Source organism: Pangasianodon hypophthalmus, chromosome 14, assembly GCF_027358585.1.
Source record: "Pangasianodon hypophthalmus isolate fPanHyp1 chromosome 14, fPanHyp1.pri, whole genome shotgun sequence".
Taxonomy (NCBI): Eukaryota; Metazoa; Chordata; class Actinopteri; order Siluriformes; family Pangasiidae; genus Pangasianodon; species Pangasianodon hypophthalmus.
The window spans coordinates 22,327,130-22,354,839 of NC_069723.1; the positions used below are offsets into that span (position 1 = coordinate 22,327,130).

Genomic DNA, 27,710 nt, shown 5'->3' on the forward strand with positions numbered 1-27,710 from the left:
TAATCCATGACTAAAAAGACTAAACTTTAGTCAGTGTATTTTATAATAAGTAAGGCGTTTCTCAAATAAAGGTTTATGCTTTAGTAATGTGACAGTGTAGAATAAACAAGAATTGTATTTTGTTTTATATTGAGTGATTATTAATCTTTTTGCTCTTTTTGCTGATGTTATCATCAATGGTTAAATATGCAAATAACTTGTAATCCCAGTAGCAGGTTTCCCATTAACTGCAAGTAATTCCTCATGGATTATCTAAAAACCGCATGTGACTAAAACCCACATGTAAATTATTTTGTATTCAGACATGAAGTTCATGTAACATTTCTGTACAGGATGTCCTGATAAATTATATCTTTAATTATACCTTTATGAAAATTAGGTAAATTAACCAACAGCTAATGACTTGGCAAATGATTTAATCAACACTGAGTCATCTCGGGTGAAACTAGTTACAGCAATTGTTTTACTCTGAAAATATCCAGGATTTTTATTTCCCTTTCTGCTAGGCTTTACTGTTAAAATGTGACAATGCACCTGACAAAAAAAATATTTTTTTTACTATCACTGCATAGAGTATGGGTAAAATAAGCCTGCACGCACATTACAGTAAATCCATTGTTATTTATGTTGTAAATATGTTACGCATATTTACCACCATACCTTTATAGTGACACTCTTTTACTTTCCATTTACCACCATACCTTGACACCATCAGCTGTCAAGAATGAAGAATGTCTTCACCAAAACAAAAGATGAACATAAAGAAAAATAAGACCTGAAGAGAATATGTGATGATTACAAAGACAAGGAAGTTCATTCATATGGGCCTATCTGAGTAATCTTCTGTTTGTCTGAGGATTTGTTTTTTTTTTTCAGGTATTGCCTGAAATACAGTGGATTCCTGTCTCAATCAGTTAAATAGTAATTAAATAGTTATTAAATAATCTAAATAGTAATTAAATATTGAATAGTATTGAATTTATCTATGCACCCAGTTTGGTGTATCTTTTTTTTCTTATTTGCTTTTTCTTGATAATGTGACAGACTGGTGTGGATTTTTATTTCCATTTATTTATAACACTACATCGAGTAAATCCAGAAATACATTTTTACCATCTGATGAGAAACAGAAGAGAAACACACGATCTGGAGTGATTTTGGAGTGTTTGCTCCAAACACAAGTCACAAGGTGATAGAATCTTCTTCCATAAAAATAGTAGCACACAAGTAAGGAATAAAACACTCTATTTTATGCTGTTATTGGAAAATAATCAATGACAAGGTGGTGTGTGAAGCGTAGTTACTGCTACCACCCTGAAGTTGATTATTTTCCAATAACAGCATGTCCTGAAGTGTTTTATTCCTCTTATACTGCAGCAATTTGCCATCAATAACAAATGTTACTGTATTATAGAATGATTCCTCATAATTTTTATCCATTTATAGTTACATTTAATGTTGGAGAATGTCCATGAAACAATTTAGCTCCTGTTATCACTTGCATTAAAGCAGTTTCCTCACCAGTTTCCTCACCTTTTTTTCTTTTCACGTTAGTAAGACAAAAAAAGCTTGTCATGTAACCAAGAAACCACAAAGCGTAAAGTCCTCTGTTCTGAAGATGCTGAAAAACCTTTTGAAAAAAGTTACAGCTTTACCTCTGACTGTTACAAAGCATTGACACTGGAGACCCCCTCCATAAATAAATGTCTTCTCATACCTGCGACATATCAACAATTATACTTTTTATTCAATTTTTTTTTTCATAAATCTGTCTATGTCGAGATTCCACCTTACAAGCCCTGTTATAGTAATGTGTTACTATAGAAACAATAACAAATTAGAATTAGCACATTAATATCCACCTGATGTTTCTTACAGCTGGAACTACTTTCAGAACTGCTGTTATAGAAAATTAACCAAATAATCAAATTTATGTATCAGAATTGAGAATTAAATTTGATTCAGTAATTGAGAGGAATACAGTCTTACCTTGAAAGATAAGTATTTGGCAGAAAAAAGCACGTCTACTGTAGATATACATGTCTTCACACTGAGATGGTGAGTGCTGATGGTGCTTCTGTGGAAAATTCTTGAAAGTCAAGATGGAATTTGCAGAAAGAATGTACCTGACCTACCTGAGCTTAATCTAATTTAAGTTTTGTGTAATTACTAGAAACATTGTGTATTTCTAGGAAGGGAAAGTAAACTGATTTCATTAACTTCCTGCTTTGAGTAATATCCTAGAGTAAGTGTGAATATGAGGGCAAGTATGAGAACTTTTCTTTGTGACTATGATGACTGGGACATTTGCTGCAACAACTGTTGAGATCTCGAATCCCAAACAACTCAATTCAACCCGAACAAGTTCCTCGCTCCCACACCATAAGGTGAACGGGAAAGGGAGTAGATTAAAAATGGACAGTCAACAGGGTAACACATGTCTGCATATGGCTGATAATTCCTGCTCAAGAGGTATATACAGTATTGTAAAGATTTTAGATGCTCTGGTTCAGGTCAGTCTAACTCCAATGAATCCACAGTGCTGGTTACATATGCCTCGCTACTATTCTTATGGAATGAAGACCTTTCTTTCTTTCTTTTTTTTTTTTTTTAACGAAATTTAAAGACGTTTTTTTTTCAGCTCCCGCTGTATCAGTTACGTTCCACTGGGCAGCGACCTCGGGACAGACCCCGGACACACTGGCTCTCACAGTTGGCTTGGGAATATCAGGAGATCCTTCAGGATGAGCTGGAATCTGGAAGTCAAGGCTGACCTACTCAGCCTGGTCCCACCATGTCCCCCACCAGGAAAAGTATAAGAAAAATGAAAGAATGAATGAAACAAATGTATATCAAATATGAAAACAGTAAAATGCTTTCTTTTTAATGTGAAGTAAAAAATTTTTTTTTTTCCTTTTCTTTTATGAGCAAGTTATACAACTACAAGATGAGGGCAAATCTATAAATAAAACACAGACGTATTTCCCCACAAGGAAGAAAAAAAAAATTATATGAGTGTTGAGAAAGTATACTGACAATGTGGATGATTACTACACAGCCCTGCCCACTGGCTCTAGACACAATGTGGCCTGCCCCAAAACCTGAAGAAGGTGTAGCCTATAAAAAGGAAAGGATGCTCACTTGTGAATCAGATGTGCACTTGCCACAACTTGTGCTACAACTACCACTACTAGAAACTGAAGAAAACCTGCTGCCACATAAATAGAAAGGTGAGAAGCTTATTTTTTTTTTAAAGTTTAACCTAAGTTTAACAACATTTCATGGGCTGAATTCAGAATAGGCTTACTATGATATTAAGCATAGTAGTAAATTTATTTATTTTTTTTTAAATTAACATAGACCTATTTATATCATCAACAGACTCATTTCTCATCACAGTGACAGTGTTGAGCACTTTATACTTTAATAAACATGGGAAAGATTATTCCTGACACCATGAAGGAGCCCCCCCTGACCCAGACAAATAAGGCGAGTAAAGTCAACTAAGCTAAATATGATGCATGTATTACAATCAGACACAGTGACAATGGTAGTAAAACCATGGCATAACTGGAAAAAGAAAAGAAATGAATTTATTTATATGTATAAAATATTATATTTATTTATATTTATTTTTACTTATTTGTATTTTTATTGTTTTTAAAATATGAATATGAATTATGTTTTAAAGTAATCTTTTTTAATAGATAATTTATTATTATTATTATTATTATTATTATTATTATTATTAGTTGTAGTAGTAGTATTTTTAAGTATTTTATTTCCTGTGCAGGTTAGGGAGAACAGAATCAGCCGTTGTCCAATGTCAGTACATATGAAAAACTTTCAAAATGGTACAAGCCACCAAGACACACTTTACCACCGAGCTGTCAGGGTGAGTACTGTCATTAACCATTACATTCATTCTGCTTTTTAGTGCTAAAAACTAAAGAAAATAGCATCGAAAAATGGAGGGAAAGTTTTAGTCTAATAAATAATAATGTTCTAAAAAATACTAGGAATTTCATTGTGTAAATAGTTAGTATAATCTACAATGTTATATAAACCAATGACCTAGATGGAATACAAAAATATTGTAAAATATCAGAAAAGAAACAATTTATAACAACATATTTATTTGAACATATCAATATATATATTTAAATTTAGCAAGAATTCCTGTTAAATGTCTACTGTCTTGCTTTTTCAGAGTCAGGTCTGCAAGCCGAAAATGTGTGAGGGTTCCATAATGAACCCAAAGTCTTTAACGCGTTCTTCTCCAGTTTCCCCACCTTCTACCAACGAGCTCCTTACGCAGGCCATCGACTTCATCAACCAGTACTACAAATCCTTCAAAACGTAGGCATACTTCAATACCATTTGTACTTGTTGTAGGTTAAATGAACTAAGCTGAGACATGGTTTTGATCCAGTGGTGTTTGTTTAATGCAGGTCTAAAACAGATGAGCATCTGGCCCGTCTTAATGAGGTGGCCAACGAGATTGATGCCACCGGATCTTATCAGCTCACCACAGAGGAGCTCGCATTTGGAGCCAAACAGGCTTGGAGGAACGCACCCAGGTGCATCGGCAGGATTCAGTGGTCCAATTTACAGGTCAAATATTCTTATTTTTAAAATCTTATATCATGTTTGTGAATAAACTGCAAAATTAAGAACTGAAATGTGCAAATCCATGTCTGCAAAATTTAATGTGAGCTATTTCTCTCCTCAGTTGTTTGATGCACGCAAATGCAGGACCTCTAAGGAAATGTTCCAGTTCTTGTGTTCTCACATAAAATTTGCCACAAATGGAGGCAATTTAAGGTACACTTAATTTATGGTGTTTATTATGTTTGATAACCAGTCATTTTGGGCTTATAGAATGGAATGTTTTTGGCTAATGTGAGGAATAAGACACACACACTGCTGTGTCATGCTGTTATATGAAAATATTCAAAGACTGGGTAGTGTGATGCACAGTATAAAGTAATGTCACTGTTACCTCCCCAAAGTTGATTATTTTCCTATAACAGCATGTCCTGCAATGTTTTATTCCTGTTATACAACAGCAATTTGCCAACGATTAATTATTTTATTTTATTTTATTTATTTAAGAATGATGGTGTACTTTTACAGTTATAATTAATGTTGCAGAACGTCTGCAAAACAAGTTAGTTCCTGTTATCACTCATGTTATAGCAACTATGAACAGTCGTTTCCTCGCCAGCCTCTTTTTCTTTATTTTGAAGTTAAGACAAAAAAATGCAGATTGTCATGTTACAAACTGGAAAATTATAAACTCTTTTGTCCTGAAGACTTTCCTGTGGTGGAAAACTTAAAGCCACAGTTTACAGTTTCATCTTTTGATCTCAAACAATTGGTAGCAAAACCAATGAATTGGCCTTGCCATTCCAGTACTTTCGGGGGGACTGTATGTTATTTTGTTAAATAACAGCATCCACCATACAAGTCTCTGTGAATGAGCTATAATTAGAAAAATAATAATGCATTATAACGGGCACATTGATATAAACGCGATTTGCCCTGCAGACGGCACATTCTGGCCAATCAGATTCGAGAATAAAACAGTGCTGTGCATAATTGTTATTATTTTACAGGTCAGCGATCACTGTGTTTCCTCAAAGAACTGATGGCCAGCATGATTTCCGGGTTTGGAACAGTCAGCTCATTAGATACGCTGGCTATCAGATGGAGAACGGCCGAATTATAGGAGACCCTGCTAATGTGGAATTCACTGAGGTATCCACAAGTCACACTTCAGTTTATTTGGGTTCTAATTTTTCTGAACCATAAGCTTACAAATAATACATAATTCACCCAAGCACAGTGTATCTTTTTGGTTTCTGAAGTATCTGAACTCTGCCTTCTAACAGATTTGTGTCCAACTTGGATGGACACCAAAGTACGGGTCCTTTGATGTGCTGCCACTGATCTTGCAGGCCAATGGAGAAGATCCTGAGCTATTTGAAATTCCCCCAGAGTTGGTACTGGAGGTGGAAATGGAGCACCCACAGTAAGTGATGTGCACACTGTGTCTTGTATACGTATCCTGTGGTAAAGGATACGTATATAATTTATACATATCCTGTATACATATGTGTTAATATGATCGATATGAATGAACATACAGTAGTTTAGGCTCTGATCTTACAGCCACTCATTAAAACACTTTGGTTTTTCCACAGGTATAAATGGTTCAAAGAACTGAACCTCAGATGGTATGCGCTGCCTGCAGTGGCCAACATGTTGCTGGAGATTGGTGGTATTGAGTTCACAGCATGCCCTTTCAATGGCTGGTATATGGGCACTGAGATTGGTGTGAGGGACTTCTGTGATACCCAGCGCTACAACATTCTTGAGGTAAACCTAGTTCACTCAGTGTGGGATGGTCCTGAAGTTTAGGTTTGGATAGTTTAAAACTAATTTCTATTTTTAATGCTTTACCTTCTACAGAAAGTTGGGCGTTATATGGGGTTGGATACACACAAGCTGTCATCACTGTGGAAGGATGAGGCTCTGGTTGCCATCAATGTTGCTGTTATTCACAGTTTTCAGGTACAAAGCTCTTGTATTGATCATTATGTGCAGTTTCTATACAGAAGAAGACATTTCTATAGTGTGCAGTAGGTCTCATCTGAGTGCCTCTTTGTCTTATGCTGCAGAAAAATAAGGTGACCATCACAGACCACCACTCTGCCGCTGAGTCCTTCATGAAGCACATGGAGACTGAATTGCGCCTGCGTGGTGGCTGTCCTGCTGACTGGGTCTGGCTGGTGCCTCCCATGTCTGGTTCTCTGACCCCTGTGTTCCACCAGGAGATGATCAACTACATCCTGTCCCCCTTCTTTTACTACCAGGTAGAACTCACTCTGCACCTCTTACCAGAACAGTGAATACTGTTATAAATGTACAATGAAAAAAGTTCCATATTCAGAGATGATGACTTAAGCCCAAAAGTTATGTCATTAATTTCATGGGGAAAGTTCCTCATATTCAGAGTCAGGTAACACAGGTGCTGAAGTCAATTTTCTGGGCTCTCCATTCAGATTATGCAAATTGCTTTTGTGTAGTTCATGCCTCTGGGGTTGCCAGACTTTTGTTGATTTGATGTTGCTCAAGAAAATGAGTTTATGTTCAAGGACAGAATCTTGTGTGACTGATATACAGCTTTATTATAGGAAAACCCCACCCTGTGTGCACATATCCTGTACAATAAAATAGCACTTAAGTCTGTAGTTACACCTTGGAATAACAATGTGCTCAATTTCGATATTAAATCCACAGTACGCACTTTGCTCAACTCTGAATATAGCCCATAGCTATTAGAGCAATAATGGTACTAAAACCTAAAACCTTTTAAAAGCCAAAGTGTAGAATATCATGTCCTTAAAAAAGGTCCAATGCTGCATTTAGTGCAAAGAGAGTGAAAATATCTATACATCTATATCTATATTATATATAAAGTTTCACCTGTCTTAACTTGCTGTTGCTATTGCTGTTGTTTGAAGGCTGATCCCTGGTTAACATATGTCTGGAAAGACGAGACAAAAGGACTAAAGAAACGAAAAAGAATCAGCTTCAAAGCACTTACAAAGTAAGACAACCTCACAATTTTCAATTTCTGGGCGTGGCTCTGCTGCTGACCCAGTGCTTCACTAACTAATTTCAGTTGTCATTGGACATATTATTTTAAAACTGTTTTTAAATGCAATGATGTTCATGTGCTTGCATTTTGATCCTTCAGGGCAGTGGTCTTCTCTCAAATCCTCATGCTGTCTGCCTTGAAAAAGAGAGTACCTTGCACCATCCTCTATGCTACTGAAACCGGAAAATCACAGACCTTTGCCAAAAAGCTCAAGTCAATGCTCAGCTGTGCTTTCAATCCCAGGGTAAGAAAACCATCCCCACATATCAGTCCCTTTCACGCTATGGAGCTGATTTTCTATTTATCTGTGAGATAAACACTCGACTCTTTATTTTTTTTTTTTACTGATACAGCTACTTTGCATGGAGGACTACAATTTTCAGGATTTTAAGAATGAGCGTCTTATGATGGTCGTCACCAGCACATTTGGCAATGGAGACCCTCCAGGAAATGGAGAGGTATTTACCAATACACTCACATTTATTAGAGTTAATTTCTCTAAAGGTTTACCTCATCATATCATGGCAGTTATTTAATTACTGTGTGTTTAGTTGCTCAATGATGTTGCATCAAAAGCAGTTTGAAAAAGTTTCTGGCTTCATATCTCTTGAAGGAATCATATGTTAGCTGTGACCATTCTAAATACTGTAATGCAAGAGGGAGAGGAAAAAAAATGGCAGAACAAAATAGACATATGCAAGATCTTGACACCATGATATCTTCTTTTCTCAGACTTTCAAGAAGCAGCTCATGAACCTGAATAAGCTGCAAAATAACATGAGGTTAGTCCTAAGTATATGGTTCAACTAACAACTTTAGAACTGTTAAAGAATAGGAGGTTTGAGTAATCTCTTTTTTTTTTCCAATTGCACAGGTACTGTGTTTTTGGCCTTGGCTCTCGCATGTACCCACAGTTTTGTGCTTTTGCCCATGCTGTGGATGATAAGCTCGCAGAGTTGGGAGCCAAACGTGTGACCTCCATAGGAGAGGGAGATGAGCTCAATGGGCAGGAAGAGGCGTTCTCTGCCTGGGCTTGCAACGTCTTTAAGGTTGGTGGGATGCTGGCTACCTTTAATGGCAACTAAGCATATCAAAATTCAGCTTTTTCTAAAAAATGTATTTCATCCTGTAGGCTACATGCGAAGAATTTGGTGTTAAGGGCCAACTATCAGGCTCTGAGTCCCTAACAGAGACCTGGGATGCTCAGAAACACCGAGTGCAACCTGACAGCAGCACCCTAGACTACATCTCAGGTACCCTGTCTAACAGCAACACTATACATATCATTGGTGATCAGACATTAATGCAAAAGAATACAATTATTAGCTACTCACATTTGTAATGAATATTATGGTGCTGAGCAGCCTACCTGTTTTGTTCTTACAGCCCTGTCAGCACTCCACTCTAAAACTGTGTTTCCCATGAAGCTGAAGAAGAGAAAGAATCTCCAGAGTGCTGCGTCAAGGTCTGCTCTTAATCAACTTACTCTATAGTTTTCTTACCTTGCTTTGGAATGTTGCCAGCCCATTTTTGATCTGCTGTTTTTCACTGTTTCTTGTCGTTTGTTTTCAGCCGCTCTACTTTACTGGTGGAGCTGGAGGTGGACGATGGGAAAGAGGTCTTAAATTATGCTGCAGGTGACCATGTGGGCGTTTTCCCAGGGAATTCACATGAGCTGGTGATGGGCATTCTGAAGCACCTCCCCAATGCTCCTCCCACCAATCAGAGTGTCCGACTTGAATACCTGCCTGAGTCTGGCCCTGGTAAAAGTTCTACTAAACTTACAAGACTTCTATCAAATATCACCATGTGAAAATCCCAGCATATATGCAAGCAATAATGGTCATTACCAAATGACTAGTGACAGTACACAGCAACTTGAACACTAGTAGATTGTTCTGTATCTGTGCTAGTTTGTTTGACAGAATTGGCAGTCCAAATGCCTAAAATGAACAATCAGTTGAAAATCGAGTGTTCTATAGAGCCATATAGCAATCAAAAACCTTCTTTTCACTGTGTTGTCCTGTAGGAGGTGAAGAATGGCAGACAGATTCTCGTATCCCAGCCTGCTCTCTAACCGAGGCTCTTACATTCCTCCTGGACATCACCACACCACCTTCTCAAAGCTTCCTACGCAAGCTCTCACAGTTGACCAAGAAGGAAGATGACCAACAGCGCCTGCTAGAACTGGCATCGGTATGCTAAGTCCATACTTGATGAACAGCTTCCTTACTTTAGGATGTAACTTGAAAGATGCATAACTTATGAAACTTAATTTACAACACTTTTCTGCAGGACTTCAAGTGTTACTCAGAATGGAAAGCATTCCGCAAGCCCAACTTCCTGGAGGTTCTGGAGGAGTTTCCTTCACTGGAGCTCTCTGCAGCCTTCCTCCTCAGCCAGCTACCCCTGCTGAAGCCCCGCCTCTACTCTGTCAGCTCCTCCCCTGATCTTTACCCTCACGAGCTTCACCTCACTGTGTCTGTGGTCAACTACCATACCCAAGGTAAAGGACAGTATGCAATATTAATCTTCATGCACAAGACAAGTAAAACAGTGCTACTGTAAAGGAGCCTCATTCTAACCAACATAAGAAATGTCTGCTGTGGAAAAAACATCGTATTTTAACATCCTATATTGGTTCTTATTTCTCACCAGATGGAAAGGGTCCGCTACATCATGGTGTCTGCAGCACATGGCTCAACACCCTCAAAGAAGGACAGACAGTTCCCTGCTTTATTCATGGGTATGTAACCAAATGCTTTTTGCAATTACAGAACACAATATATAAATAAATGGCATGAACAGTGACTATAGAACTGTAAAAAGAGGGGAGAACTTGGACTTGAATTCTGGGCAGCTTCCAATTAAAGAATCTTGGGTAGGGAGGAAATAGGGAGGTGATGGATGTGGAAAGTTCATCACTAGTAGAGAAAAAAAAGATAAGAATGTATAGGCAGTTAACTAGTAAGAAGGTGGACCTGAAAACGAGGTCTTTCTCCCAGATTTCCGTTGTTTCCTAACTCCGTTTATATTATATACCTGGTCCTGAATTACCACCACCCTGCACATTTTGGTTTTCCTCTGCCAACAATTCACCCTTCATTCTGGTTCTGGCTTGTTAATTAGTTAGTGAGTGGACTTAAGCTGGGAAATGGGAAAGCACCAAAACTGCAGAGACCATGAATGAGAAATTATATGCAGTTAGGATCTTTAGGCACCAATTCTGGCATGAAAGTGACTTTTCATATCCTGACTGTTATGATTTCAGATCCGGTGGATTCCACCTTCCACCAGATCCCACCACTCCAGCTATCCTAATCGGAGCAGGAAGTGGCATTGCTCCCTTCCGCAGCTTCTGGCAGCAACGCTTCCATGATATGAAAAAGACAGGTAATCCCAGATCCACTCCGGGACAGGCAATCTGCAATATGAAATATAATAAATCAGGATTGTTTTAGTGATTTTGAAAAATACAATAAATGTTAAACTGTTATTGCAGGTTTGCAAAAGAGTCCTATGATGCTGGTGTTTGGATGTCGTGATGCAGACACAGATCATCTTTATAAAGAGGAGACGTTTGACATGAAAGAAAATGGGACTCTGAAGAGCATCACTCCAGCATATTCTCGTCAAGCTGGTTACCCCAAGGTATGTCATGAACTGCTCATCGAATCTTTAATGATAAGCAGCTTCTTCATTTTTTATCTAATGAAGTGAAAGTAAGGTCTGTCACATCTGGAAAATCAGAAAAGCTTAATTTCTAACTGTCTCCAATATCGCTGTAGCAAGGGTGCAACAACTGTAAATACAATGGCTAAACCATAGATGTTGGCACCTTAAATGTAATAATTAAGGTTGTTATCATGTGTAAAGACAGCTGTCTATGATACTGTTTACACATCGGATACCCTGTGAAGCACAGTTGCCCTAACCTATCCTCTTTTTTGCCTAGGTGTATGTTCAACATGTCCTGAAGAAGCAGCTTAGTGAAGAGGTTTGGGAGGTCTTGAACCAGAGGTCCGGACATGTGTATGTGTGTGGGAGCATGAACATGGCCCGGGATGTCGCCCATGCTATACAGGAGATCCTGGTTAGCCATCTGGGTATAACACTCACGCAGGCTGGAGAATATCTGGACCAACTAAAGGTGAGCTCTCATTATGTCATGACAGATCATAGATCCATGATTTTCTTAATAGTCTGTTAAGCCTGCACCAAAGTAGGATCATTTGCTTGTAAAAGTAATGATGATGTTTTTATTTTAGGCTGAAAAGAGGTACCATGAAGACATCTTTGGAGCCTAGTTCTGGAACAAGCAACACAGGAAGATCTGTGTTATAAATAAAGGAATATGTTCACATCTATCATCATGAGTTGCTTCAGCATCAGAGATCCAAAAGTCACTAGTCGAGATCCGACAAGCAGTACTACATATTGTATGTGTGTAACATATTATTGTTTTATTTCAGTCTCTGGTATCATGTGTATTATTATTGGAATATTCAGTATAATAATTCTTTCATCAATTCAATAATTCAATTATCAATATTTCAATCATCTTTCTTTATTGTATCTTTTATAAGACATAAAATATATTCTTAAGGATTCATTGGTGTTGCTGAACTCATGACTTTCTCTATGTATACATTTTGTAAATGTGTCTTTAACTAGTTCGAAAATTGAAATGTCTCTTATTTTGATTTTCAACTGATTATTCAGCCATTGTGTACTAATGAAACTGTACAATAAAATGGATTTATGGGAAGAAGTTTATGAGCCTCATTCTTCAAACTGGATATGAATGAATTTATTCGTAAATCATTCACAGCAGCATTTGCACAAGAAATGTAGTATGTATGAAAAGCCTGTTGGATAAGCATGTTCAACATTTGCTCCTGAGTTTGTTTAAATTTTAAGTATTAGGAGACTCACTAATGTGAACTTCGACTGATCGGCTTTAAACTGTATAATTGGGTAATCGATTGTATGCTTCGATTACGCTATCAAATCTAAATCACTTATTTCAATTACGCACACCAATTTAATGCGAATTTTTGCAAAAACTCACTCGTTTAACATAAATGATTTATAAGTAAACAATCAATCTTGCAATCCAAGACTAGCCATTCAATTATGACAAATGTAATGGCGCCCTATAAAAGGAGGAAATGTTAGTGTGTCTGTGGTAGCCAATGTGCTGCATTACGAGTAGAATCAGCACATGCTTCCCATGGGAGCTTAATCTGTTTAGTCTAATTATTTTTGTCTTCAACTCTCTGTCAGCTTTGCCTTTTATGGAGTTTTGTAGGTGTGGCTAAATGTAAATCAGTTGTATCTTGAATATGCTTAGTAATTTACAGATGATTGGCATTTATACACACAACTTTACTAAAAGATTTATAAAAGAGGTCCTCTGTGTGTATTTTAAATGTAGTATAAATGGCTTAATGGACTTAAAATGAATGACTTAGTAACTAATATTTTCTTATTACTTCTTATTTATATATTTGACAATGTTTTACAAACATAATCAGCCAATCATGTGGCAGCAACACAATGCAAAAAACCACGCAGATAGTAATGAGTAGTAATGAGCTTCAGTTATTGTTCACATCAGACATCAGAATGGGGAAAAAGTGTGATCTCTGTCACGCTGATCATGGCATGGATTTTGGTACCAGAAGGGCTGGTTTGAGTATTTTTTATAAACATAATCTGCTGTTGTATCTCCTCCACCTCAAGGTCGATGTTTTGTGCATGCTGAGATGCTTTTCTACTCACCACGGTTGTAAAGAGTGATTATATGAGTTACTATATCCTTCCTGGCAGCTCGAACCAATCTGGCCATTTTCGTCTGACCTCGCTTATCTACAGGGCGTTTCCACCCACAGAACTGTTGCTCACAGGATGTTTTTTGTTTTTCACACCATTCACACAACTCTAGAGACTGTTGCGTGTGAAAGTCCCAAGAGATTAGCCGATTATGAAATACTCAAACCAGCCCATCTTGTACCAACATCCATGCCACAATCAAAGTCACAGAGATCAAACTCTTTCGTCATCCTGATGTTTGATGTGAACATTAACTGACGCAATTGACCTTGCATATTTTTTTGCATTGTACTGTTGCCACCTGATTGGCTGATTAGATAACTGCATGAATGTGAAGGCGTACAGGTGTTCCTAATAAACTGGACGGTGAGCGTATATGCGTTATAAAAAAAAAAATACCGATACTGTTTGTCCCTAATGAAATGCCGTAGTGCTGTCACAGGAAGTAGTTTGCCATGCAGCTGGTGTGCGCGTTCTGTTTTCGCTACCCGTATTCCAACAAATCCCGCCTCCTGTTTTGTGATTGGCTAGTTCCTCACAGCACAAAGACAGTTCCTTCGAACTGCGTGTGAGTTTAAATTACTGACCAATCACAACTCAGAACTCCGGAGAGTACAAGCCAATCCCTACGCAGGGGGCGGGATTTTCGGAATACGGGTGGGAAATATTAACCTCCGGTGAGCAGAAGGGACACGGGTTTCTCATGACCCAAGTTATTTTATTGTCGTTTCTCTAAATAATTTTTTTTCTCAACTGCACGATGGCTGGAAGCCGACTTGAGAAGGTCGGAACTGTTTTTACCCGGTACGTATTTGGGTCAAAAACTGTTTTATTTTTTAGTTGAGGTAGCTTATTTGCTTTATTTTTGGCATATTGACCATAAAACTGGCTAAAATGACAAAATGACGCTGCTATGTTAAATTAAATGTTTACAGCTGTGACAGATCAAACCTAAAGGTTCAGAAAGCAACCCAAATTCATGCCTGTACAAGGAGGTGGTACGGTTTGATGCTTATGCTCTGATAACCGAGTCACGGTTTCTCAGTATCACGGTATTAGCAGAAAAAAATAGCAACACCATAATTAAAAACTATGTATATTTGTCACAATGTAAAGACCATAACAATTTGTTATGTCAGTTTCATTATCGTTACTGTCTGTGTGGAGTTTTGCATGTTCTTCCTGTGCTTGTGAGGATTAACTCCCACCTCCCAAAAACATGCCAGTAGGTGGATTGGCAATTGTAAATCCATATGGATTGCAAACTACAAATTTTTGAAAATAAATGGCCTTATTTTATAATTTCATAATTATTCACTATTGTGGGGATGCTTTCATCACTTTGAAAACATCATCCTCACAGTGAAGCATGGTGGTGGTAGCATCAGATTGTGGAGATTGTGGAAACCAGTCAGAGTTAATGGCCGAGCCAAATACAGGGCAGTCTTAGTAGAAAATGTGTTGTAGTCTGCAAGTGACGTCAGCTTCCGACAGGACAATGCCAAAGGTACACTGAGTTCAAAACCAAGAACCAGAAAGTGTTATAACGGTCAGATCCCGGACCTTAATATGATTAAGGAATCAGTTGCAGTTTAGTCCATTTCAGTTCCTCACTGTAAAACTACAAAAGTTCATGGAGGGTGAATACTTATCCAAGGCACTGTAAATTCACAGAGTGTAAGATGGAAATGTCTGCTTTATCCTCATCACTTTCTTCTTTTCTGCCACTTGTCAAGGGTTCGAGATCTTATGCGCTCTGGAGTCATCAAGGAATCTAAGAAACCTGTTTGGTTTGACGTCTATGCCGCGTTTCCTCCAAAGAGAGAACCCGTCTATGTGAAACCAATGAGAGTGGTGCGGCGGAAAACTGAGGAGAATGTGCCTGAAATCTTTTACAAGGAGGATCAAATACGAGCGTAATGACCTAAAGATTTGTCTGCTTGGCTTTTATGTATTTACTGTATCATAAACTATAATAATAACAGCAGAAATAAATAATAAATGAAGTTGTGCTCTTTTCTTCACTATAGGAAATTCTATGAGTTGTATGGAAATGGACCTAAAGCGTTTGATCTCACAAAACCGAGCTTTGTATCGACCTGCCAGAGGTATGATTATCTTTTTTTTTTTTTTTTTTTTTAAGTAATTTAAAGGATTTTGACACAGGTTTCCAATGTTTTAGGGATTTGAGCTTTTATGTTATATGGCATCATTTATCATGCTACAATCAAACACCAGCAGGAAAAGCAGGACTCTAGTTTTGTGCCGGAATCTGCCTGCTCCACTCCCCCTGACGTCTTTTCTTTCTAATAACTACTAATGGGAAAAATCTGAAGACTAAATGGTTTTAGTTTAAATTAGGAGCAGAAGAGGTGAAATGCATAGATTTGGATTTAAACAAGGTCTGAATAAAATACATAAGCCTCGAAATATATAAAGATATAAACTCACGGATGTTGTTCACCATGAAGATTTTCGAGACATGCAAAAAAAGGATAAGAAACTGGCTGATATTAATCCAAATCTCGTACATTCTGGTCCATTGATTGGCCTTTTTTTTAATATTTTCAGGTGATGAGGGGAAAAAGGCAAGAAAGTTTGCAATATACATGAAAGTCTTGATGAAAATGTGTCAAACACAACCTTTCTGGCTTTTTCTAATCAGCAAAGCCAAACATATGCATTGACAGAGTGCTGCATTAAGTAATGCCACTTCAGCTATTTAATGGAAATGAGCAAATACCAGAAAAGTTCTCAATTTTTTTTTTTTAAACATATTTTTATATTTAAGCATTGTCCGGATAAAGAAGATGGAAAAGCAAGAAAATAGGATATTTATTGTATGTTGCTGTCTGTTCAGACCAGAAGTTTGCAAATGTTTTACATGCTGTGCTATTTTGTCTTACCAGAATATAACTAATGTGTGCTCTTTGTGTGTTTGCTCAGGTTTGTGGAGAAGTACAGTGAATTGGAGAGCAGGGGAGATGTGAAGACAGAGATGCTGCTTGAGGAAACGGCAAAGGCTCTTCTTGCCGATGGTGTTGTGCTCAGGAGGAGAGGTGGTGGACCTGCTGTGAGTCACTGTTATGAATAAGAATTACACACATTATGCACTGCAGATGTATTCGGTGTGTACTACAGCGGAATTTATTATGTTTATAAGTAGTTGGTATGCAACACTGTGTTTGACTCTGTACTACAGTGTAACAGTATGAAGTAAAGAATAAAACACTCTGTGTCATGCTGGTGTAGGAAAATAATCAGTGATTGGGTAGTGATATGAAGCTGAGTTACTGTTACCCCCAGATTAATTATTTTCCTATAACAGGAAGACACTGAGTGCTTGATTCCTTACTTAATACTGTTCCACTGTAGTACAGAACCAAACACAGTGTTAGTGTGGATATAAAAAGTCTACACACCCCAGTTAAAATGGCATGTTTTTGCGAATAAAAAGAATGAAACGATAAATAATGTCAGATCTTTTCCCACCTTTAATTGTGAAACTGTTTTTCACTTTATTTTTATATTTTACAATCAGAAACTTTTTTAGGGAACAAAGGAAAATAAAAAACTTACAATAACCTAGATGCATTGCCCGACTAGCTCAGTTAGTAGAGCATGGGATTCTTGATCACAGGATTGTAGGTTTGAGCCTCATGTGGGGCACCAACCCTAGCCACTGGGGGTGCTAATGCACTCTCATCACCGGTCCCAAGCCCGGATAAATGGGGAGGGTTGCGTCAGTAATGGCATCCGACGTGCCAAATCACTATGCGGACAACGGAAGGTGATCCACTTTGCAACCCCTAACGGGAGCAGCCAAAAGAACAACAATAACCTAGTTGCATAAGTGTTCACACCCCTAAATTAATATGTTGTGGAAGCACCTTTTGATTTTATTACACCACTCTGTCTTTTATGGGTAAGAATTTATCAGCATGGCCCATCTTGACTTGGCAATATTTTCCCACTCTTTCTTGCAAAAACATTCTAGATCCATCAAACTCTAAGGGCATCTCCTGTGCACAGCTCACTTCAGGTCATTTCAGGTCAAGCCATTCCTTTGTTGGTTATAGATGTATGCTTTGGGTCATGATCCTGCTGAAAGGTGAAATTCCTTTTCATCTTCGGCTTACTAGCAGTCACCTGAAGGTTTTGCGCTAAAATTGACTGATTTATAGCTATTCATGATTCCCACCACCTTGATAAAAGCCCCAGTTCTGTCTGAAGAAAAGCAGCCATAAAGCATGATGCTGCCACCACCATGCTTCACCATGGGTATGGTGTTCTTTTGGTGATGTGCTTTTTTTTTTTTTTTTTGCACCAAACATATTTTGGAATTGTTATACCTTTTGGAATTGGTCTCCACAGACCATAACACATTTTGCCACATGGTTTGGGGTGATTTAGTTGTGCTTGGATGTTTTTTGTGAGAAAGGGCTTCTGTCTAGCCGCCCTACCCCATAGCCCAGACATGTGAAGAATATGAGAGATTGTTGTCACATGCAGACAGTAATCAGTACTTGTCAGATATTCCTGCAGCTCCTTTAAAGTTGCCGTAGGTCTCTTGGCAGCCTCCCTGGTAAGTATTTGTCTTGACCTTTTATAAATTTTGGAGGGACGTCCTGTTCTTGTTGATGGAACAGTTGGATGAAACCAAGAAGATGTGAAGAAAATCCATCAGAAACAGCTGATCTTTATTTGGCGTTAATCTGAATAATTTCATTGATGACAGCTGTATGATAATTACTTTTGGACATGAGATTGAATGTGATTGGTTCATTGTGAACACACCCATATCCCTATTTATAAAAGGGTATGCACACGTATGCAATCAGGTTATTGTAACTTTTTTTTTTTTTTTCCTATTTTTCCCTAAAATGTTTCTGATTGTTTTTCACTTAACTTTTGTATGTTGTATGTTCACATTGAGGGTGGAATAAGTTCTGACATGATTTATCTTGGTTTCATTTTTTTACACTACAAAAACCTGCCATTTTAACAGGGGTGTGTATACGTTTTATTTCCATTGTGCATACCAATTACTGAGCAATTAAAGTAGTTTATTAAAGAATTACACAACATACTTTTTATCCATTTGAAGTTACATGTCCGCAAAACAAGTTCCCATTCTCATGTTATAGCAGCTAAAAACCGTCGTTTCCTCTCTCTTTTTTTGTTTCTCCCTCTGTTAACATTAATAATACAAAAAACTCCTCTTTCAGAGGACTTATTGACTGTTACAAAGCACTGACACTGGAGACTCCTAACGTAAACATTAAACAAATGTCTCCTCACAGAAAACTTAACCATATCAAAAATTTGAAGTTTTTCTTTGGTAAATAACGTGCTACGATTGTAGAAAATTATACCACAGCACGATTGAATGCTAGAATCTATAGGACAGAAGGTTGTGCATTATTTTTGTATAACAGCATGGCTTGGAAAATAGTTCCGGTTGTACCATGAATGAAAGGTTATGTAGTCTTTTTTTTTTTTTTTTTTTTTTTTTTTTTTTATAAATAACCATCATTCAGAAACCAAGTGGGGAAAAAATAAGCACATTCTGTAATTCAGGAACATGTAGAACCACCTTTAGCAACATTAACTGGAAGTAAACTTTTTTTTAGTTTATGCACAGCTCTTTTAAGATCCCGCCACAGCATCTCAATGGCATCAAAATTCCTTGATTTTTGTTTCTTCTGTAGCCAATCAGATGTTGATTTGCTGGTATGCTTGGGATCATTGTCTTGTTGCATGACCCGATTCCAGCCGAGCTTAAGCTGCTAGACAGGTGGCCTCACATTTGTCTCAAGAATATTGTGGTGTAAAGTGGAGTTCATTGTTGTCTCAAAGAGTGCAAGTTTACCAGGTCCTGTGGTGGCAAAACAGGCTCAGATCATTGCCCCTCAACCACCATGCTTGACAGTTGGTATGAGGTGTTTTTGATCATACACTGTGTTTTGGTTTTTGCCAAACATGGTGCTGTGCATTATGACCAAATAACTCCACCTTGGTCTCATCAGTCCAAAGGATATTGTTCCAGAAATGATGTGGTTTGCAATTTCTGATGCAGTTTATTACTTACTTCTTCATTAATAATACCTCCTGACCGATCAGAATAGACAATTCAAAAGCACAGTGGTGTAAAATTAAACAATGACTTAAGGTTGCAAATTCAGCTCTTTCCTTTTATATCAGCACATTTATAGATGGACTATTTATAAAACGACATACAGCATGCCAGTTACTTATGATCTGCTGAAAGACTTTAAACTCCAGGCTCGAAACTCAATACACTCTCAGGAAAATGGTCCCATTGCTTGTTAGTTTCATTTTTTTTTATGTATCTCTTAAATGTAATTACATTACATACTAGGTCCTAAAAGGCATTGTATTATCTTATTTAAAATTGAAATGTACACTGTATTAATTTTACCAGGAGGAAGATGCAAAGATGCATGCTAAAGGTACAAATGTAGATGGTACCACTCAGGTGACATTCAAATCAAGTGTGCTCAGAGCTAGGAAGAGACAAGGCTCATGAAAAATCAAGACTAATTCTCTCTTTTGATCACCAGGTGGCAGCAGAGACACGCAATCCTCTTCTGGCCATGAAGTTAACCGACATGTTGGCTGAACAACAAAAAGACACAGTTAATGCCTCACACACTGCGGAGGAGCACACAGACACCGCTCCCACCGACTCTTCAAAAACCTTATAGCGTAAAAGACTGTTCAACTCTTCTTTATGAATATAAATCTATGTAATGAATATCCAGTGCAGCTTGCAGAGCACCAAGGACGAGTCTGCTGACCACTTTGCTGCTGATCTTCCTTCCTTAATTTTTGTTTCAACAGATGGAACTGAGAAATGGAAGTGATCTTTTCAATTTAACAAACATTCTGTATTCTATCACAGACATGTACCAAATGGTCAAAAGTATGTGGACACCTGACCATCACACCCATATGTGTTTCTTCCCCAAACTGGTGCTAAAAAGTTGGAAGCACACAATTGTACAGAATGTCTATGTATGCTGTAGCATTACAGTTTCCCTTCACTGGAACTGAGAGGCCTAAACCTGTTCCAGCATGACAATGCCCCTGTGCACAAAGCGAGGTTCGTGAAGACGTGGTGTGCCAAGGCTGGAGTGGAAGAACTCAAGTGGCCTGCACAGAGCCCTGACCTCGACCCCATGGAACACCTTTAGAATGAATTAGAAACACAGACTGCATGAAATCTAGTGGAAAGCCTTTCCAGAAGTGTGGAGGTTATTATAACAGCAAAGGGAGACTAAATCTGGAATGAGATGTTCAGCAAGCACATATGAGTGTTATGGTCAGGTGTCAACAAAATTTTGGCCACACAGTGTATGTTGTATTGTTCATGAATAATCAAATAAATTGTTTTCAACATTAACTGAAAGGTATTTGTCTTTAGTCAGTTTAATTTTAAATTTTCTTTAAGGGTGGTAACAGTAAATTGTTGGGCTGCATCACCCTGAAGCTGATTATTTTCTTAATAGCACATCCCAAAGTGTTATTCCTCCATATATCTCAACAATATTCATCATGGAATATTTGTTTAAGATATCTAAGAAATAAATATAATTTGGAATATACACTCGCTGAGCACTTTATTACAACTGTACACCTACTCATTCATGCGATTATCTAATCAGCCAATTGTGTAGCAGCAGTACAATGCATACATTCATGCAATACGTTTGAGCAGCTTTGGGTAATGTTCACATCAACCATCAGAATGTGGAAAATATGTCATCTTAGTGATTTTGACTGGGGCATAATTGTTGGTGCCAGACAGGCTGGTTTCAGTATTTCTATAACTGCTCATCTCTTGGGATTTTCACACACAACAGTCTCTAGAGTTCAGAGTGCTGCAATAAAGAAAAAACATCCAGTGAGCATCAGTTCTGTGGATCGAAATGCCTTGTTGATGAGCGAGGTCAACAGAGAATGGCCAGACTGGTTCAAGCTGACAGAATGGATACAGTAACTCAGATAACCATTCTGTACAATTGTGGTGAGCAGAAAAGCATCTCAGAATGTACAACACATTGAACTTTGACGTGGATGGGCATCAACAGCAGAATCAGAAACAGCAGGGTCAGAATTTGGCCCCAACAGTATGAATACTTGGACCCAACCTGCCTTGTGTCAATAGTCCTGTCTAGTGGAGGTGTTGTAATGGTGCAAGGAATGTTTTATTGGCACAGTTTGGTCCTGTTAATATCAATCAATTATCGCTTGAATGCCACAGCCGATTTGAGTATTGTTGCTGACCATATGCATCCCTTCATGGCTACAATTTATCCATCTTCTAATGGATACTTACAGCCTGATAATACACCAAGTGACAAAGCAAAAGTCATCTCAAACTGGTTTCATGAGCATGACAGAGTTGTGTTCTTCAGTGGCCTTCCTAGTCACCGGATCTGAATCCAATAGAACACCTTTGTGATGGAGTAGAACAGGAGATTCGCAGCATGAAAGTGCACCTGAAAAATCTGCAGGAATTGCGTGACGCAATCATGTCAACATGGACCAGAATCTCAAAGGAATATTTCCAACATCTTATGGAATCCATGACATGAAGAATTGAGGCTGTTTTGAGAGCAAAGGGTGGACCTACCCAGTATTAGTACAGTGTTCCCAATAAAATGTTCGGGAAGTGCATATACATATACATATATTCTCATACATATTTTTGAGTGGCTCCATGTTGCAAATACCACTGACAATTCAATTTTTTCAGATTAATAAAACAACCAAAAAATAAGACTTAATGGTTAAAAGAGTGAAAACCTAACAAGATCTAATCAACATAGGTGAATAAATTCACACTACATGTAAATGAAAAACAGGTGAATACACTGACTAGACAGGGCTGGTGAAGTGGAGTGCTAGAAAACCCACTCAGGAACTGGCTGAGTACTATCTCTCATCCATCCCCAGATACCCTGGAACACAGGATCCCAACCCTGGAGTAACTGGAGTGTTTTCCCTGTTCCCAACACACCTGATTCAAGTAATCAGCTAATTAACCATGCTTCCCAAGTCGAAGTGGGTCTGTTAGAGTAGGGAAAACACTAAAATGTGGAGGACAGTGGGTTCTCTGTGTCCATGATTATGAATTTGTGCCCTGAAATACCAACCTAGGAGCTGATCTCTCAAACAAGGAACAAGGAGCAGGTCAGTCCAGATAAGATCCAACAAGTCATTAACATTCACCCACCACCAATTCTCATTTCTGTATACATTCCAGTCCTCAAGGTAATAATCATTGCCACTCTGATACCAGGAGTTGAGTAGAGAATGGACTAACTGAGATTGGCAAAAAGGCAAGAACAATGGTACATTCTTAGCAAAAAAAAAAAAAATCAACTTAAACTCCTTAGGGGTTTGGTGGCTGTCCTTCTGATGGAAAGCTTAAAGTTTCTAGGTAGAACAGTGACAATGAGTTCCAAACTAGAACCCTTTTAGAAACCTATGAACCCTGATCTATAAAGACAACCATTTATAGTCCTTTATGGATGGAAAATCAGACAGAGATACAGCTCAAGTTGTTTCCAGTTGTACCAGTAACTACAAATGTATAATTTTTGCTCTTCCTTTTGTTCTTTTGAAGGATCTCTATGGTTACTTTAGTATGTTAAAACATGGTTGTGGTGAAGCATCAGTTTGCTTTGTTCAAGAATGTTAGAGTGCAACAGAACTTTTTATTTGCCTTACCACTGAGGTACAAGGATTTCCATGTTATATTAATTTATATTATATTTTATCCTCATGCAAAGATGTGTGTGAAAAAGCCTACAGTCAATGACATCTTCCCTAAAACACAGAGCACATTTGTAAATCGCTTTGGATACGGACATCTGCTAAATGCTGTAAATGTAAACATCTGTTCTCACCTATGGACACAAGCTGTGGGCTGTGTGTACAGATGTTTCAAATGCACTTCCTCTGCCCAGTTACAGGGCTTATTCTTACTGGGCAGAGACCCTGTGGCAGACCAATTCAATTTAATTTATATAGCACTTTTTAACAATGGGGCATTGCTGCAAAGCAGCTTTACAGAAATCCATATAAAGATAGGTCAAGGACTCACTGGAGAGAGTACATCTCGCAGTTGGCTTGGAAATATCTGGGGATCACCCACGAGGAGCTGGAATCTGTAGTGGCTAGAGAAGTCTGGACTGACCTTTTCAGCCTGTGGCCACTGCAAGCCTCACCAAGAAAAATGGAAGGTGACTGAATGAATAAATGAATATTAACCGGTCTCTTAGAATGGGTCATCCATTTTAAATGATATGGTAATCAGTCCAGCAGGGGTGAAATTTTTATTCCTACATATAAGCACAGTTTCTCCTTTATCCCTTTTCCTGAACAAAAGACCAGTAAAATATTCCATGAGGAAAGTTGAAATCAGTTGACAAGTGATGCCCTTGGCATGATCAAGGCAGATTTTCCTCACTATCAGTAGTGATCAAAAACAGACTAGAATATGGATAAGAGGCATTTCCAGAGTCAACAATTCAACCACTATGTAGGTCACAAAAGAGTGAATGAAACATTTATTTCCACTTTGTTTTACTTCAAATTTTATAAAATATTAATGAAGGTAGAGCATTATTGCAATAATTGTTGTTGTTGTTATCTCAGTGTTATGTATGAGCATTTTCAAATCAAAACATTGCCACACCTCTGGGACACAGCATTAGGCCATTATGTCTTGGAACACAAATCCTTTCATTAATCACATGTATGGGGATTCAGCTAATGATATCCTACTAGCAGTTGTACATAGTAATTAATCCTGTGAGACTCCTCCATGAATAAGTAGCTTGTTTCACTAATGAACACTGTAGCTAATAATGCCTTTTGGGATATGTTACTGTTTATGTCTTGGATGGTAGTAATATCAAACAAAACATAAAAATATGTTACACTTAACATCATAACATCAGCATATCTATCAAAAAAGCAATTATTTTCCATATTTGTGATGCAGTTGTTGGTAAAAGTAAATGAGATTTTTGTTAACTGACTGTATATTTCCTGAACCTCCCACCCAAAAAAACATATTGGTAAGATATTATTACCATATTCATAAAAGTATCAAAAGCATAATGTATAGGTGTGTGATGTTTGTGTGAAACAAACAGCAGACACACTTATTACTTACTCATTAATCTTAAACAAAGCCCAATCATGTACTTTTATTTATTTTAAACATACTGCATATTTCAACCATTATATTCACTTTTTTCTATATTCAAGATGAAATAGTTCATTCTTAAGAACAACCAAATGAGGAATTAGTTTAATTATTATCACAAAAGGAAACAAAAACACCCTCAGGAGTAGTGGGATTGAGGGCAAAATGGACACATAATTAAGTCCATACAGCATTGTGGGATCAGAGACAAAAGACCCATATGGCCAAGGCTTAATTAAATTCTGATCTGAGCTGTATTGCCAAAGAATTTAAGGCTAAAAGTAAAAGCTAAATTTAGAAGAAACTCTTAAAAATAGCCATGTTACTGAAAGCTGAAATTCTGATCTATCATCCCATATTCATCTTTTGATCTCAAACCCAAATGTCTTCAGTGTATACCAAAAACAAAAGAATTGGCCTTACTGTTCCAATTCTTTTGAAGGGGACTGTAGATTTGAGATTCAAGAACTTTACTGACATATAAATAATAACAAATAAAATAATGACAGGGTTTAAAAATCACACAACGTGTACAACACTGGAACAGGATAATATGGCATAAAAATAGGAAATATAAAAATTATTCAGACACAAACAACAGTGGTGGTATAAAACACATCTGTCTTATTTCCATGAGGTTAAGTATTGTGCAACTTAAGGCACTGTGCAAATTAAGTGTTGACGTGAGTCTGGTATGCACACTTCCTGAACTTTTATACATTCAGTGTGTCAGAGTGTTTAAGGGGAAGTTGGAGTTGCAAGTCATATATTTAATGAAATTGACATTTAAAGTGAGCTTTAAAGAGGTATCCAGTCAGTTGAGGGATGTGTTTGGGGTGGGGTGGGGTGGTTGGACACTTGAATGGTCTGCTCCTTGGTGGGGGCATAGAAGAATCAGTCATCCAAATATAACAGTATCCTGATGTCTCTGGCCAACAGAGGAGACAGGTCAGCCTACATGCATTTCAAAAATACCAGTGGTGCTTGAGAAAGGCCACAGGGTAGAACTGTGAAATGGAATGTCGGCTCTTGGAAGGCAAATCTCCAAAGGTGCACAGATCCACCGATATGAACCAGTTTGACATATTTAGCATATGGAATGGGCCTAACTTAACCTCTTGGCTTTTAAGGATCAGTTAAGCTCTTTCAAATCTAAAATGGACAGACAGAAACCACTGTCTTTTATAATAAGAAAATATGTTGAATTATGTGTCTTTCATGGGCATGCTCAGGAGGTCCTTTAGTGGTGAGGTACAACTCACCATGACGTAAATGGGAGGCACACAGGTTTGCACTGCCTGCTAGGTTTGCATGGGGTTGAATGCACTGTTGTGAGCATTTGAACACGGGACTGGGTTACAGTGACCTTAAGGTGCCATGTGACCTGTACGTTCGGCTATTTTGATTCTGCAATCTGTGCACTCCTTTCTACGGTCATTTGGGAGGAGGTCTAAAGAGTATCCCTGGCACACAGGGCAGATTTCATAGGACTGATTTAGACACATCAGGCAAGGCAGACTATGCTAACCATACTTTGTGCCATGCATAAAACAGGCTGAAAGCAATGTCTCCTGGCTCCTATGTCAGATTGGTACAGTGCCCCTGGAGCAGCTGAGGATTAAGGCCTCACTCAAGGGCCAGTGGCAGACTGATACTGATCGGTAGCCCACATCAATAACCACTGAACCACCACTACCTAGAATAAATGCACACTGTATGTGTCTGCTTATTTAGTGAAGGCCATAAAATTATGTTATTGATGAAAAGGACATAGGAACACACAAAGGGACCTCCAGGAAAATGTAACCGCTTTAATCAGATTTATAACAGACATCACCGTCAGTGTTCTGACACAGAAGATGGAGACTAAAGACAAGAAAGGTGAAAAAAAAATAGATATCACAGTCAGTCTTTTCTGATATTCTTACAAGTACTTTTTGTATTGGAACTTTAATTAAGAATTTATGCAAATAAATAAAATACATTTATTTATGCAAATGAGGCATTGTCTAATGACACTCTCAAGACAAAGACTTTTACAGAAATTGAGAATTTTTTAAACAAGAGAATACCATACACTTTTTTTTTAATTTAAAAAAAATCCATTTTCAGTATAAAATCTAATGTAAATTCATCAATAATCAACTTCCTCTGTAATATTTTTCTAATAAGGGTTAGGAATTAACATGTAAATTTTCTTGATTGCAGGTTATCTGAAAACAGAGATTTTTTGTTTCTGAGCATAGAAAAATTGTAAAAAATAGAAAAACTAGTTGAAAATACAAAATGTAATTCAGGTTTTTACTTTAGTTAGTGTAGTTTATTAAGTTTAAAATGAACTTGACATATAACATAAACTGACACAAATTTCAGGAATTGATGTGACTAAAATTGTTGTTCCTACCTGTAGTGTTTGTCTTAGAATACGGCTATCTGTAATTGCTTGTAAAAGAAAGACAGAGATTATGGTACAGTGTATATATAAGAAAAACACAAATCTAAATATGGTTGCTCTCCCATCAAGGTAATATTCTTCACTGTAGCCTAACGTTAATGTACACACACATGTATCTGTGTTACTAAAATGACAAATTAAATAAATCACAACATACATAGGTTCACAAAACAGAACTCCCACAATGCACTGTGAGTGTCACTACAGAACATGATGACTTTCAGTACAAAAGCATACATCCAAATTAAAAAGTATTTTCTGCAAGTTGTTCTGGATTAAAGATTCTTACAAATGTCTAAATCAAATGTACAGTTATAATAATAAATAGTATTTCTCATCAGTATGCACTGCGTTAAATTAGTTACTGATGTCTCATCTTTTAAAAGTGTCAATAGTTTAAAATATCTTTCCAGTTACACTAAATGTAAAATTGGTGTTTATTTGTCTTGTAGTTTTTTTTTTTTGTTTTTTTTTTTAGAACAGCTGCTTGTTAGATGACTTATGAAAGT

General features: G+C 37.5%; 2 protein-coding genes across 3 annotated transcripts; both read left to right on the top strand.

Moving 5' to 3' along the window:
* The first annotated feature begins 3,035 nt into the window (after positions 1-3,035).
* Positions 3,036-12,428, top strand: LOC113539397 (nitric oxide synthase, inducible-like). 2 transcript variants are annotated; one of them, XM_053239882.1, is made up of 26 exons: positions 3,036-3,230; positions 3,400-3,489; positions 3,794-3,895; positions 4,211-4,359; positions 4,452-4,614; positions 4,733-4,824; positions 5,619-5,760; positions 5,895-6,034; positions 6,207-6,381; positions 6,475-6,576; positions 6,684-6,878; positions 7,530-7,615; positions 7,766-7,910; positions 8,020-8,124; positions 8,399-8,448; positions 8,541-8,715; positions 8,799-8,919; positions 9,053-9,131; positions 9,239-9,429; positions 9,696-9,862; positions 9,962-10,172; positions 10,325-10,412; positions 10,938-11,059; positions 11,169-11,317; positions 11,622-11,816; positions 11,935-12,428. In XM_053239882.1, the coding sequence occupies exons 2-26, from the start codon at positions 3,433-3,435 to the stop codon at positions 11,971-11,973; spliced, it is 3,240 nt and encodes a 1,079-aa protein (XP_053095857.1). In that variant the 5' UTR covers positions 3,036-3,230; positions 3,400-3,432; the 3' UTR covers positions 11,974-12,428. The 2 variants fall into 2 exon arrangements, with proteins under 2 accessions (XP_053095857.1, XP_034166259.2); XM_034310368.2 differs by having other exon boundaries at positions 3,037-3,230; positions 3,382-3,489.
* A 1,713-nt stretch (positions 12,429-14,141) lies between these two features.
* Positions 14,142-20,927, top strand: mrps23 (mitochondrial ribosomal protein S23). The gene is made up of 5 exons (XM_026934922.3): positions 14,142-14,305; positions 15,238-15,417; positions 15,532-15,609; positions 16,448-16,574; positions 20,086-20,927. The coding sequence occupies exons 1-5, from the start codon at positions 14,262-14,264 to the stop codon at positions 20,227-20,229; spliced, it is 573 nt and encodes a 190-aa protein (XP_026790723.2). The 5' UTR covers positions 14,142-14,261; the 3' UTR covers positions 20,230-20,927.
* The last annotated feature ends 6,783 nt before the right edge of the window (positions 20,928-27,710 follow it).